The 13,681-nt window shown below is 37.0% G+C and overlaps 2 protein-coding genes across 2 annotated transcripts in view; one reads left to right on the top strand and one right to left on the bottom strand.

The window, feature by feature from the left end:
* LOC144955930 (protocadherin Fat 4-like) overlaps positions 1 to 6,386 on the top strand; it is a 6,766-nt gene extending 380 nt beyond the window's left edge. Inside the window, 5 exon segments of the mRNA XM_078886190.1 lie at positions 1,394 to 1,572; positions 2,658 to 2,837; positions 3,523 to 3,794; positions 3,830 to 4,418; positions 4,421 to 6,386. Coding sequence (XP_078742316.1) covers positions 1,394 to 1,572; positions 2,658 to 2,837; positions 3,523 to 3,794; positions 3,830 to 4,418; positions 4,421 to 6,241 — 3,041 coding nt within the window. The 3' untranslated portion in view covers positions 6,242 to 6,386.
* LOC144980830 (beta-galactosidase-1-like protein 2) overlaps positions 1 to 13,681 on the bottom strand; it is a 31,577-nt gene that overhangs the window by 12,487 nt on the left and 5,409 nt on the right. Inside the window, 2 exon segments of the mRNA XM_078928676.1 lie at positions 7,526 to 7,609; positions 11,890 to 12,123. Coding sequence (XP_078784802.1) covers positions 7,526 to 7,609; positions 11,890 to 12,123 — 318 coding nt within the window.

Genomic DNA, 13,681 nt, shown 5'->3' with positions numbered 1-13,681 from the left:
TATAGAGCAGTAATCGAAAGTGTTTTGTCATTTTGTATAACAGCTTGGGGAGGCAATTGCTTAGCAGTGGAAAGGAACAAAATAAATTCAAATATTAAAAAATCCATTAAACGCTATATAAATGATGTTGACGATGTAGATCTTTTATACGAGAAATTTTGTATAAATAAAATAACTAAAATATTAAATGACCAGTATCATCCACTAAGACCATCAATTATTATGTCAGAAAGAAGTGGTCGCCCTTTCTCTATTTCAACGAAAACAGAGAGACACCGAAAATCTTTTCTGCCGTCCAGTATTAGGCTTTATAACAACAAGCAATAATCATTTTATATAATTATTTCTCATTTTTACTTTTTAAAAATATAAATATTAATTTATTAATTTATTTGTTTTGCAATCTTTTCAATTTTCAATTTATAGTGACAGTTTTAACTATTTTACAGTGTTGAAATTATTCATATTATAAAGCGCAGCTCTGGTTATAGAGCTGCTCCTTTTTTTATATATATACATCCTATTTCCATTGTATTTTTATCTTATGTGTAAATTATAACACGTCTGTACAAAAAATTTCCTTTTGGGATACAATAAAGTATTATTATTATTATTATTATTATTATTATTATTATTATTATTATTATTATTATTATTATTATTATTATTATTATTATTATTATTATTATTATTATTATTATTAATATTATTATTATTATTATTATTATTATTATTCTATCGGCGTCGTGGCCGAGTGATTAAGGCATTGCACTATCGCCGAGGTCCCGGGTTCGAGTCCGCTTCGGCACTTGGGTTTTTCCTTGGGTCAGATGTTAACCCCCATTTGCTCACTTGCTTATTATTATTATAGATTAATTATTATATTTTATTATTATTATTATTATTATTATTATTATTTATTATTATTATTATTATTATTATTATTATTATTATTATTATTATTATTATTATTATTATTATTATTATTATTATTATTATTATTATTATTATTATTATTATTATTATTATTATTATTATTATTATTATTATTATTATTATTATTATTATATTATTATTATTATTATTATTATTATTATTATTATTATTATTATTATTATTATTATTATTATTAATTATTATTATTATTATTATATTATTATTATTATATTATTATTATTATTATTATTATTTAATTATTATTATTATTATTATTATTATTATTATTATTATTATTATTATTATTACTATTATTATTATTATTATATACTATTATATTATTATTATTATTATTATTATTATTATTATTATTATTATTATTATTATTATTATTATTATTATTATTATTATTAAATCTGGAATTTTAAAGAGTTAAAACTCTTTTCTAACTCCATAGGTAATGCGAGAACTTGTACGTCTAGTGATAATCTGGGCTCATCTTGGGTAAGCTCATTGACGGGCAACATCGGATCCTCGGCGGATACTCAGTGTGTCATGACCGACAACGAGTACACCAGCCCGTGTTGTGGCGTCGTCACCTCTTGGTCCATATACGCTGGAAGAACTGGAACCATTGTATTCCAGGTTCTCGTTATCATCGTCGTCGTCGTCATCATTATCATCATCATCATCATCATCATCATCATCATCATCATCATCATCACCATCATCATCATCATCATCACCACCACCACTACCACCACCATCATCATCATCATCATCATCATCATCATCATCATCATCATCAGTAGTAGTAGTAGTAGTAGTAGTAGTAGTAGTAGTAGTAGTAGTAGTAGTAGTAGTAGTAGTAGTAGTAGTAGTAGACAACACTGTTAACGGCCAGGTACTAATTTTACACATGAGTGGTGAGAGAATGGGAGTAAAGAGCCTTCTCCAAGGACTCATCTATGTGCGAGCGAGGCTCGAACCCAGGACCTTCCGATCAGAAAGTAAGTACCATACCCCTTGACCACAAAGCCGTCCTAGTTACGATGTAACCAACAAATTTTATCATTCTGATTTCTTTTTACGTCACAACATTTAAAGAATGTTATTTTTGTCATAACCATCAAAACTTGACATTGTGTTGTAGAGCTCATTTTGCGGAGATACACTCAAATGTATAGAATTAAGTAATTGTTGCTGTTTTGTTTAAGTTATGAAAAATCTATTTTTGTATTCGGGGATGTGAAGATTTTATTTTTTATTTATTCATTTTTGTTATTGTTGTTGTTTGTTTTTTTTTGTTTTTTGTTTTTTTTTTTTAATGTTTTTGATATTTTTTTTTGGGGGGGGGGGGGGGGGGGGGGGGGGGAGGGAGGGGAGAGATTTTGCAAATGATTAGTGGGAAGGGAGATAAGTCACAAAATAGATGACATCAAACAGCAGCTTCTCTGAATGATGAAAAATACACCAGGTGTGAATGTGTCCTCAGATAGATTTGAATTGATATCAAGTTGATCCCGATAGGTGAATATAAGTGACCTATCGCCTGAAACCGGTATTACGTCAGGATAAACAAAAAGCCAAACAGCAAATTTAAACTTACAATGATTAGAAAATTGGCCTTTTTTAGTCACTTGAAACGTTAGAAATTCGATTCAATCTCTTCTATAAATCATTTATATTTTACCAAAGTTTCGTATTTCTTTCCCTTGTAGGTTCCATTTTCTGTATCTAGTACATATGGACATAATACCGCCTGTGACGGCGGGTCACATATGTGCGAAATCGCCTCAAATCGGTTCAATGTCGGGAAGACATTGATATTGAAAATAGAATTTACATCCAAAATTAACAGACTTGGGATGCCTGAATGTGTCGCATTGAGACGAATGTCTGTATTATTGAATTGTAGAGAGCTAAAAACGAAAGTTTCATACTTTTGACCAGTGGTCGAATGTTTTGAGACATTGCACTATGACCCAGAAGGTTCTGAGTTCGAACCCCGCTTGAGGCACTTTCTTATTTTTCCTTAAAACAAGATAAGCAAGCCCCATGTGCTCACGTTTGACCATCATGGGTTATTCCTGTTTGATGGATTGTCTAAATTATTTCATGGAATTCTTGGGTGTATAACTGGAGTCCTTCAGAGCCTTTGGGCCATGGACCTGGAGTTTATCCCGGATTCTAGAGCGTGAAACGGACAATAGCAGTTGCTTGCTATCCTTCGGATAGGACGCTAGTCTATTGCAAAGTACTTTCCGCCAAATCTAACAGATTCAGCTACCCATTTACTGTTGGGTTTGGGGGGGGGTCAGAAAAAAAAATTCGACTGCACCCGGGATCGATCTTGGTCCCTTTGCGTGTGAAACGAGTGATCTACTAACTGAGCTATCGAGACCTTCATTAGGCGCGAAAGGGCACTTCTAAAACAAAGTAAATTTGTTTACATATTTATCTTATTATTATTATTATTATTATTTAAAATCATTCCGACAGAATAGATATAAAATTAAAACCGTTTTGACAAGATGGGCCATAATATATTGTCTTATGCATTGACATTTCAATAATTTCCATCAGGTCCTCCGACCCAACAGCGGGGGAACAGCGGCAGATGTGGTTGGCGAGAACTCGGTGACCGTGTCATCGACAAATGTTTTCACCTACAACGTCCCAACCGGAAACCAGATTGAGATAGAAGAGGACGACATCATTGGCTGGTTCACGAGTACGAAAGAGGTAGTCGAATACAAATCCGGGGGAAGCCGAAACATTAACAACTACGTGGAGGACATTGCCCAGCCTAGCATTGGGGACACGATCGCTTACACTAACCGAAAAACGTCTAGAACGTACGCCATTTACGCGACATTAGACGCTAAATCACCCCGACGTTGACAAATTTAGACGACACCGTGTACGAATTCAAATCGCTGGTAACTACGTCAACGTCGATATTCACAGTGACGTCATCGGCAGGATCCCCGACGTTCAGTTTGGCAAGCATCACTCCGTCTGCTCATTTTAGTGTCCAATCTACTACAGGGGAGGTAACTGCCACGACGTCGTCGCTTTCTGCCACAACCTACACGTTGACCATCTCAGTCGTTGACACGTGCTCTGATTCAAGCACAGGCACCCTAACCATTGTCATATCCAACACAGCTCCAGTCTTTTCAAACTTGGACGCCGTCTTAAGCGTCCCCAAAACAGACTTATCTACGAGTTCGGCAGCTTACACGGTCGTAGCCACAAACCCAGATTTGAACGGAACTGTGTCGTATTCTTTACAATCCATCACTCCACAATCTCACTTCACAGTACACCCAGGAACAGGAGACGTCACGGCGACCTCGTCATTTGTCAATGAATCCAGTTACAGCCTCGTAATCAGGGCGAGTGACGTATACGGAAATTATGTTGACGGCACGTTGACACTCAACATCGTCAACATTGCCCCTGAAATCATTTCTCTCCCGGCGTGGCTGACGTGAGTGAAGCGGCTGTGGATGAGACTTTACTCCATACGATTAACGTCACAGATGCGGATGGAGATGTGGTCACGTGTGAAATGACGTCATCCCCCTCAGGTCCATTCATGACAAAGTACTTAACAGTAAACGGTGTCTTCTCTACAGGATTATACCTGGAGGCAAATCCAAGCTTGGATTATTCTGTTGCCAACTCTTATGAACTGAGCGTGACTTGTTCTGATGGCACAGCAAGCGATACAGACATTCTCTACGTTTACGTTACACCAAACAGCGTGCCGAAAATCACAAATTTACAAAACACGACAAGCATTCTATTAACCACACCCTCATCTACGATAATCTTCACAATTTTATCCACCGATGCTGAGGGAGATGCAACTTATTTCACGTTAGCTTGTCTCGTTGCTTCGCCGTGCCCATTTTCAATTTACTCGGATGGATCCATCGTCCTGACTACGTCACTCGTTTCCACGACGACCAATGGTTACGAGTTAGATATTTCCGTGCGTGATGATTATTCATCTAGTGGAACTCATCGCTTGACAGTTTTCATCACAGATCTAAATACGGTACCAGAATTAAACAACGTGCCCACTACGATACAAATTACGGAAGATACGAGTGTTGGAACTACGGTTTTTGACGTGTCCGTGTACGATGAAGACGGCGATACGTCGCACACATTCACGGCAACATTTAACCCAGGGTCGAGCTCAGCATTGTTTCAGCTCGACCCAACAACAGGAGAGATTGTTTTATCAACGGCATTGAATTACCTAACACAAGCTAACAGCTACGACATCACAATAGAAGTCAATGATGGACAGAAAACTTCTACAGCCCAGATTTTATCCATAGAAGTCATTGACGTGAACCAAGCACCCGTTTTATATCAGACAAATTATCAAGTCAACGTTGATGAAGGTCCCGCTGGATCAGAAGCTCCTGATCCTGGGTTCAGCGTCTACGACGCTGATGCCGACCCAATGACTTACTCCTGGGGAGGCGGGAACGATACCAGCGGCTTTTCTATCAACACAACTAACGGAGTCGTTTCCTTTACTATTGATTTTGATGCAGACGATACCTCTGTCCAAACTCGATATATCTGGCTCGTAGTGATCACAGACCCGGACGGACTTTCAGCCACAGCGACCTTGACCTTATCAATACTCGATATCAACGATAACGTACCGGATTTCACGTCAACAAACTACGCAGTTACAATCTATAATACAGCCCAGATAGGCACTTCTATTGTCTCCGCACCCAGTACCGATGCTGATGTACTGGCCGAGAACCGAGAACTCGAATACAGTATTCACAGTACCAATCTTTTCAGGGTGGATCACGACGGAAACGTCATCGTGTTTGAAGATCTAGAGAGCTACGTTGACACGGTCGAAACATTTTTCTTACGCGTACAAAACCCGGGCTCCAGTTCTTATGACACCGCTTACATTTCTGTATCAATCAAACCCAACGAAGACAACGATGGCTTTTTCGACAGCGGCGCCAATATAGCATGGGTGACGCTCGTCTGCATATTCGGACCGCTTCTTCTGATTGGAGCGATATACCTTGGTTACCTTGGATACCAGAAGTGGGTTTCCAGTGCCGTGACGAAAAGCCCCGTCACACAGGTCGCCCCCTACGATACAAGGATGAAAACGCCCCCACCATATTCGCCTCCGAATAGCCGAGCGTCCTTGGTTACCAGAGGCACAGCAGTAACCCCGAGCGATGTGAGAATTATCAACGAGTCGTGGGAAGGGTGGAAAGCGGACAATAGTTGGAGGACGTGAACTCACCTTGGATCTAAATGTTGATATGAAAAGTGGGTTTGTTTTTTTGTTTTTTTTTTTGGAGGTTTTTAACAAAAATTATTTATTGATTTGCTAAAGGCGAAATTGTCACTTTCTCAAATTAAATTAAATATTACCAAAAGTATGTAATGCAAATTGTGTTGTTGTTTTTTTGGGGTTTTTTTAAATTGAGCATTTATACAGAGCAATATCAACTAAACGTGCTCAAAGCGCTTTACAAAGGGCTTCAAGCCAACAGGAATATTTAACATTTAGGACGAGACATGACGCCTGGTAGGCGATTTTTTATTTTTTCCGACACAGATAACACTGTCAACGGCAAGTACTAATTTTACAACTGAATACGTGAGAGCCGTAAAGATCATTTTTGCAAGGACTCAACTATGCCTGTTCAGAGCGGGGCTCGAACCCAGGACACTCCGATCCGAAGGCGAGTGCCATAATACTGGATCACATAGTAGGCGCACAATACTAGATTAAGGGGTGGGTCACAATTTTGAACTTATGATTGAATGACTTTTACATATTTACTTCTTGTTAAATTATAAAGAAAACTGGGTAGTGTAAATGTTACTGCTCGAAGCTCGAAGAAATAAATAATAACGTGAAGTTGATTGTAAGCTTCAATTTAATTACAAAAACAGATCAAATGAACGTTTCGGGTTTCCCCTTTATCAACAAAACAGGATGAATGAAACACCACAGATGAATGAGATGATGTGGTAGTGGCGTAGTTAAGATGAATAAATCAAAATTGAAGAAAACTGAAACATTTGAAAGGTGGCTGTAAAGAAGAATTACCAAAACATCTTGGAAAGATAGGAAAAGAAATGAACAAATCGTAGAGACAGTCGACATAATACAGACATTACTCCTGACGTCATCCAGCAATGAAAACTTGAATACTATTGTCATATTAGAAGGCATGAAACGATCCAAAAGAAGATAGTGAAGGGCAAAGTAGACGGAAAGCAAGATGGCGGAAGGAGGAGGATAAGCTGGCAGAAAATATCGAAGGGATGGAATCAAAGAAGATCAACGAATGTTGCTACAATCGCCTTTGATGATGATGATGATGATGATGATGATGATGATGATGGTGATGATGGTGATGATGATGATGATGATGATGATGATGATGATGATGATGATGATGATGATGATGATGATGAAAATGATGATAAAAATTATGACTTCGTGCAAAGAGCTGTTTTTTTCATAATTAAAAAGTAAATGATAATTAAAAACTTGGTTATAACTTACTCATTTTCCACTTGGACTGCCATGATGGGACCTCCTTTGGAATATTGTAGATCCACGACAAGCCCGAGGATCCATTTCAGGTACCTGGAGGATATTTATACATAAAATTATACAAAAATATATACCATGAAATAATAGTGCTCAATTTAATAGAAAAGTAAATAAAACACTAAAATTGTATCTAATTTTCTGCAACTTCTAAAATACTGTTTCATGCTTCCAAAATATCCAGGAAATGCTGTATGTGTGTGTGTATATATATATATATATATATATATATATATATATATATATATATATATATATATATATATATATATATATATACGTGTATGTATATATATATATATATATATATATATATATATATATATATATATATATATATATATATGAGTGTTGGTGGGTACTTGTAGGTACGAAAGCGCTCGATAATGGTGGTTAGAGCTAATATATAATGCAAATTTTCACTCACATTTTTTGGCCGAGACGACTCGTTTCTGTGTTTTTTACACTTCTTCAGTCGGCGTAATCCATTGTAATCCATTTAAAATGTACTCAGGTAGATGATGATGATGATGATGATGATGATGATGATGATGATGATGATAGTGATGATGATGGTGATGATATTGATCATGATGATGATGATGATGATGATGATGATGATGATGATGATGATGATGATGATGATGATGATGATAACAAAAGAAATATAAAATTGTTTTATGCTTTACTAATTCTAAAGTATAAATAATCAACTAAGCCCCTGACACAAGGAGCTCTGGTTGAACTCTGTGGGCGCATTGTGCAACAGGCAACGATAATCACGGTAGAATCCCACGCTACAAATAATATGAGATTACAATGGATTACACCGACTGAAGAAGTGTAAAAAACACAGAAACGAGTCGTCTCGGCCACAAAAATGTGAGTGAAAATATATATATATATATATATATATATATATATATATATATATATATATATATATATATATATATATATATATGCCTCGGGTAGGTCTAGCGGCTCTTCTCTTTATTCTTAGTATTTTATCCGTATCCGACGTCTTTATCCGAAAGACGACAAACGACGGCAGTGCCGGGTCGTTGGAGTCAGTCTCAGGTGTGGGTTATCCCTTAAGCCCCGCATAGACGCCGACATCCGCTGGTAGCGGGACGGATGACCTATCGCTGTGACCCGATCCCTGCGTTTATCGCAGATGATTTTTGCCCACATACGGGGAGATATTTTTTTGAGGCGATCGGCGATCGGGGGCGTGGCAGTATAAAAAAGTGGACAATTTTTTTTCGGATTTTCGCTGTTTTCACGTCGGATTCGAGATCAGCGTCAAATTTACAATAGGTTTGATACTAAGAACTGTGTGTTTACTCCAAAAATTGGTGAAATTAGAAATAAATTTTAATTAATAGTGAGGCTGTGTGGCCGACAGAACCGATCCCAGTTACTGTCTGTTATTCTATCTTTCGTCTTGCGCACAATAGTGATTACTTCTCACTAAATTATATCAATTAGACTGTTGAAGGAACGAAATTGACATCATTCCACTCTTTGTTATTGTATTAAGGCAGTTATTTTGGTAATTAGTTCTCACTAAATTATATCAATCAGACTTTTAACGTTCAAGGTTACTCGTAGTTTTGTATGACGGTACGTTATTTCCGACTGGTGGATGTTGTGAGCATTTTACCTAAACTCATAGCATCAATAACCGTCCAAGATATTCGCATCATATGTAGCAATAGCTATAATAATCTAACATTTCGAGAGATAGAGATACAGAGAGAGAGAGAGAGAGAGAGAGAGAGAGAGAGAGAGAGAGAGAGAGGGAGAGAGAGAGAGAAAGAGAAAGAGAGAAAAATTTACTTGCGCTATATATACCGCTATATTCAATAAAGGTGCTCAAATTACTTTATAAGGGTCTTTGGTCAACATAAAAACATGTTAGACGAGACATGACTGTTAAGCGATATTGCAATTGTTTCCCGACAGAGACGACGCTGTAAACAGCGAGGTACTCATTTTAACAGTGAACAAGGTGAGAGAATGCGAGTAAAGAGCCTTTTCCAAGGACTCAATTATGCGCCACTCAGAGCGGGACTCGAATCCAGTACCGTCCGATCCAAAAGCGAGTGTCATTTCACAAGATCACATGCATAGCCGCACAAAAAAGTGATGAGAGAATAGATTCATATGTATTGAAGGAGGAGAGAGCGGATGGAGTGAGTAAAGTTCTTGGATATTTATAGAAGGAACCAAATTGAGGTCACTCATCTCATTGTTATTGTTTTTAGACACCCACTTTTATGATTAGTTCTTATTAAAATATATCAGACTATAACGTTCAAGGTTCCATGTAGATCTTTGGGCTGGAGTGATTATTCTGGCTGGCGGACTTTTTGAGTATTTTAATTTAACACAGAGCATCAATAGAAGGAATGAATTTGATGTTAGTCAACCCGTTGTTATTGCTTTTAGACAGCATTTTATAATTAACTTATCACTAAGTTATATCAATCAGACAATGAACGTTCGCGTTTGCAGTTTTGTGTGTTAATATGTTATACCCCGATGGAGATGTCGTGAGTATTTTTCCAATACGCATAACATCCATACATTTGCAATCCGATTTAAATTTAAAAGCAACGTAGACCACGGAAATTTTTCCATTTTGTGGACAATAAAGATTTGTTATTTATCGTCATTATTATTATTATTATTATTATTATTATTATTATTATTTATTATTATTATTATTATTATTATTATTATTATTATTATTATTATTATTATTATATTATTATTATTTATAAAACAAATCGACAGTGTTCCCGTGGCAGGTTAAACGGGTACTCCTCGGGACTACTCGCATTCGCACCCCCCCCCCCCCTCAACCACCACCGCCACCACACACACGCACACAGCTCTTTTTTTTTTTTTTGGGGGGGGGGGGGGCGTTGTTTGTAGATTATAATTTAGACAATGCCCACCCCTGTCATCACGTAGTCAAGGCTTTTTGGCATCTGCCAATCCCAAATGTCTGTGTCAAGGTCGACCGTCATGTCGCGTCAACGGGTGAGGATAAAAAAAAAACAGAACTGGCATATTATTATATCATTACATTGAAAATTATGAAAACTATTTTTTATTTTGTATGAAATCCTTTATAAATTTTACGATGATCAAGAACGAAACTTTTGCCATCTACCTCTTCCTGGCGCAACATTTATAAAAATATTATTTAAAAAAAATAATAACACAGCATTTATTTGGCGCAATATCCACGTGCTCCAAGCGCTTTACAAAGGGTCCCAAGGCAACAGCAATATTAAACTTGAAAGACGAGACATGACGCCTGTCAGGCGATGTGACATTTTTTCCTAACAAATTCAACGAACGGCCATGTACTCATTTTACACCTGAGTACGGTGAGAAAATGTGAGTAAAGAGCATTTTCCAAGGACTCAACTCTGCGCCACGCAGAGCGGGTCTCGAAACCTGAACCTTCCGACCTGGAAGCGAGAGTCATACCACAAAACAGGGAGGGGCACTGTTCTGTCGGCCACATAACCTCAATATTAATTAAATTTTATTTCTAATTTCATCAATTTTTGGAGTAAAAACATAGTTCTTGGTATCAAACCTATTGTAAATTCGACGCTGATCACGAATCTGACGTCAAAACAGAGAAAATCCGAAAAAAATTGTCCAATTTGTTATACTGCCACGCCCCCGATCGCCGATCGCCTCGAAAAATATTAAGCAAAGCGGGCTTTGCGAGCGATCGACCGTACCTAGGTTTATCGGCCAGGTATTTGGCCACACACATTGCGTTTTCACCCCGGTTTGCCTGATCGTGATTCGGACCCCTATCAAAACCGTGCGTGTATGGAGCCTTTTAGGCATGTCCATCTGTCTTCATCACACTCACAGTCGCGATTATCTTCGGCTGCAAGGAGTTGCGACGTGTATGATTGAAGTTGAAGTAGGCAGATAAGATGGACATGACCTAAACGCATAGCATTGTCAGGCTTTAATTCTAAAAAAATTAATTAAAAAATTGAGTTTTATATAGCGCAATATCCACTAAATGTGCTCAAAGCGCTTTACAAGGGGTCCCTGGTCAACAGCAACATTTAACATGTAGGACGGACATGACGCTTGTTTGCGATATTACAATTTTTCGAACAAAGACAATGCTGTTAAAGGCCAGGTACTCATTTTACACCTGAGTACGGTAAGAAAATGTGAGTAAAGAGCCTTTTTCCAAGGACTCAACTATGCGCCGAGCGCGAGGCTCGAACCCAGCTAGACCACATAGCCACACATGGTAGACTTACTTTTCTGCAGCATCCTTGTATCCCTGATAGTTGGACCTTACTTTCATGTCAGGATCGGCAAGAAGCCACGCAGGCAGCCCACCAAAATCCCACTCCGAACATATGTAAGGGCCGGGTCGGAGGATGACCTTGAGGTCAAGGTCGGCTGCGATGCCTATGAATTTGCGAATGTCGAGAATTCCGTCAGTTTTGAAAACGCCTTGCTGTTCCTCATGACTATTCCAAGGGACATAACTGTAAAAATATTAAACATTATATTCAGGAAGAGGATGATGATGATGATGATGATGATGATGATGATGATGATGATGATGATGATGATGATGATGATGATGATGATGATGATGATGATGATGATGGTGACGTTGATGATGATGATGATGATGATGATGATGATGAGGTTGATGACGATGATGATGATGATGATGATGATGATGATGATGATGATGATGGATGATGATGATGATGATGATGATGATGATGATGGTGATGATGATGATGACGATGATGATGATGATGATGATGATGATGATGATGATGATGATGATGATGATGATGATGATGATGATGATGATGATAACAAAAGAAATATAAAATTGTTTTATGCTTTACTAATTCTAAAGTATAAATAATCAACTAAGCCCCTGACACAAGGAGTTCTGGTTTAACCCTGTGTGCGCATTGTGAAACAGGCAACGATAAACACGGTAGAATCCCACGCTCCAAATAATATGAAAACAAAAATCAATCACAAAAAACTCTCAGCCATATCGAATCATGATAGGAGATCTCGCTACCAAATGATAGCTGAATATGACGTCATATGGAAACGAACCAGGTCCATTTTCAAGCAAGTCAGAAAATGAAAATAAAGTTCCTTTTATTCATCCCATCGGGGAAAATTGTCTCTAGGGTCTATTCTATATAATATGCCCAAAGCGCTTTACAAGGGGTTCTTGCCAACGGCAAAACTTAACATATGAGACGAGACATGACACCGGCAGGGCGATATTAGATTTTTTTTTACAGAGACAAAACTGTTAACAACGAGGTATTCCTTTTACACATGAATGCGGTGAGAGAATATTGGTAAAACTCGACTTAGAGCGGGACTCGAACCTGGGACCAATCAGCTGCCTATCTATCTATCTATCTATCTATCTATCTATCTATCTATCTATCTATCTATCTATCTATCTATCTATCTATCTATCTATCTATCTATCTATCTATCTATCTATCTATCTATCTATCTATCTATCTATCTATCTATCTATCTATCTATCTATCTATCTATCTATCTATCTATCTATCTATCTATCTATCTATCTATCTATCTATCTATCTATCTATCTATCTATCTATCTATCTATCAATCTATCTATCTATCTATCTATCTATCAATCTATCAATCAATCAATCAATCAATCAATCAATCAATCTATCAATCAATCAATCAATCAATCAATCAATCTATCTATCTATCTATCTATCTATCTATCTATCTATCTATCTATCTATCTATCTATCTATCTATCTATCTATCTATCTATCTATCTATCTATCTATCTATCTATCTATCTATCTATCTATCTATCTATCTATCTATCTATCTATCAATCAATCAATCAATCAATCTATCTATCTATCTATCTATCTATCTATCTATCTATCTATCTATCTATCTATCTATCTATCTATCTATCAATCAATCTATCTATCTATCTATCCATCTATATATCCATAAATCCATCTGCCTATCTATGGGTTTTATTCACCCCTCAGAGAAATA

Source organism: Berghia stephanieae, chromosome 10, assembly GCF_034508935.2.
Source record: "Berghia stephanieae isolate SIO BIC M18660-M18661 chromosome 10, UCSD_Bste_1.3, whole genome shotgun sequence".
Taxonomy (NCBI): Eukaryota; Metazoa; Mollusca; class Gastropoda; order Nudibranchia; family Aeolidiidae; genus Berghia; species Berghia stephanieae.
Note: the sequence above shows the minus strand (reverse complement) of the source record. Positions and strands in the feature narration are given on the sequence as shown.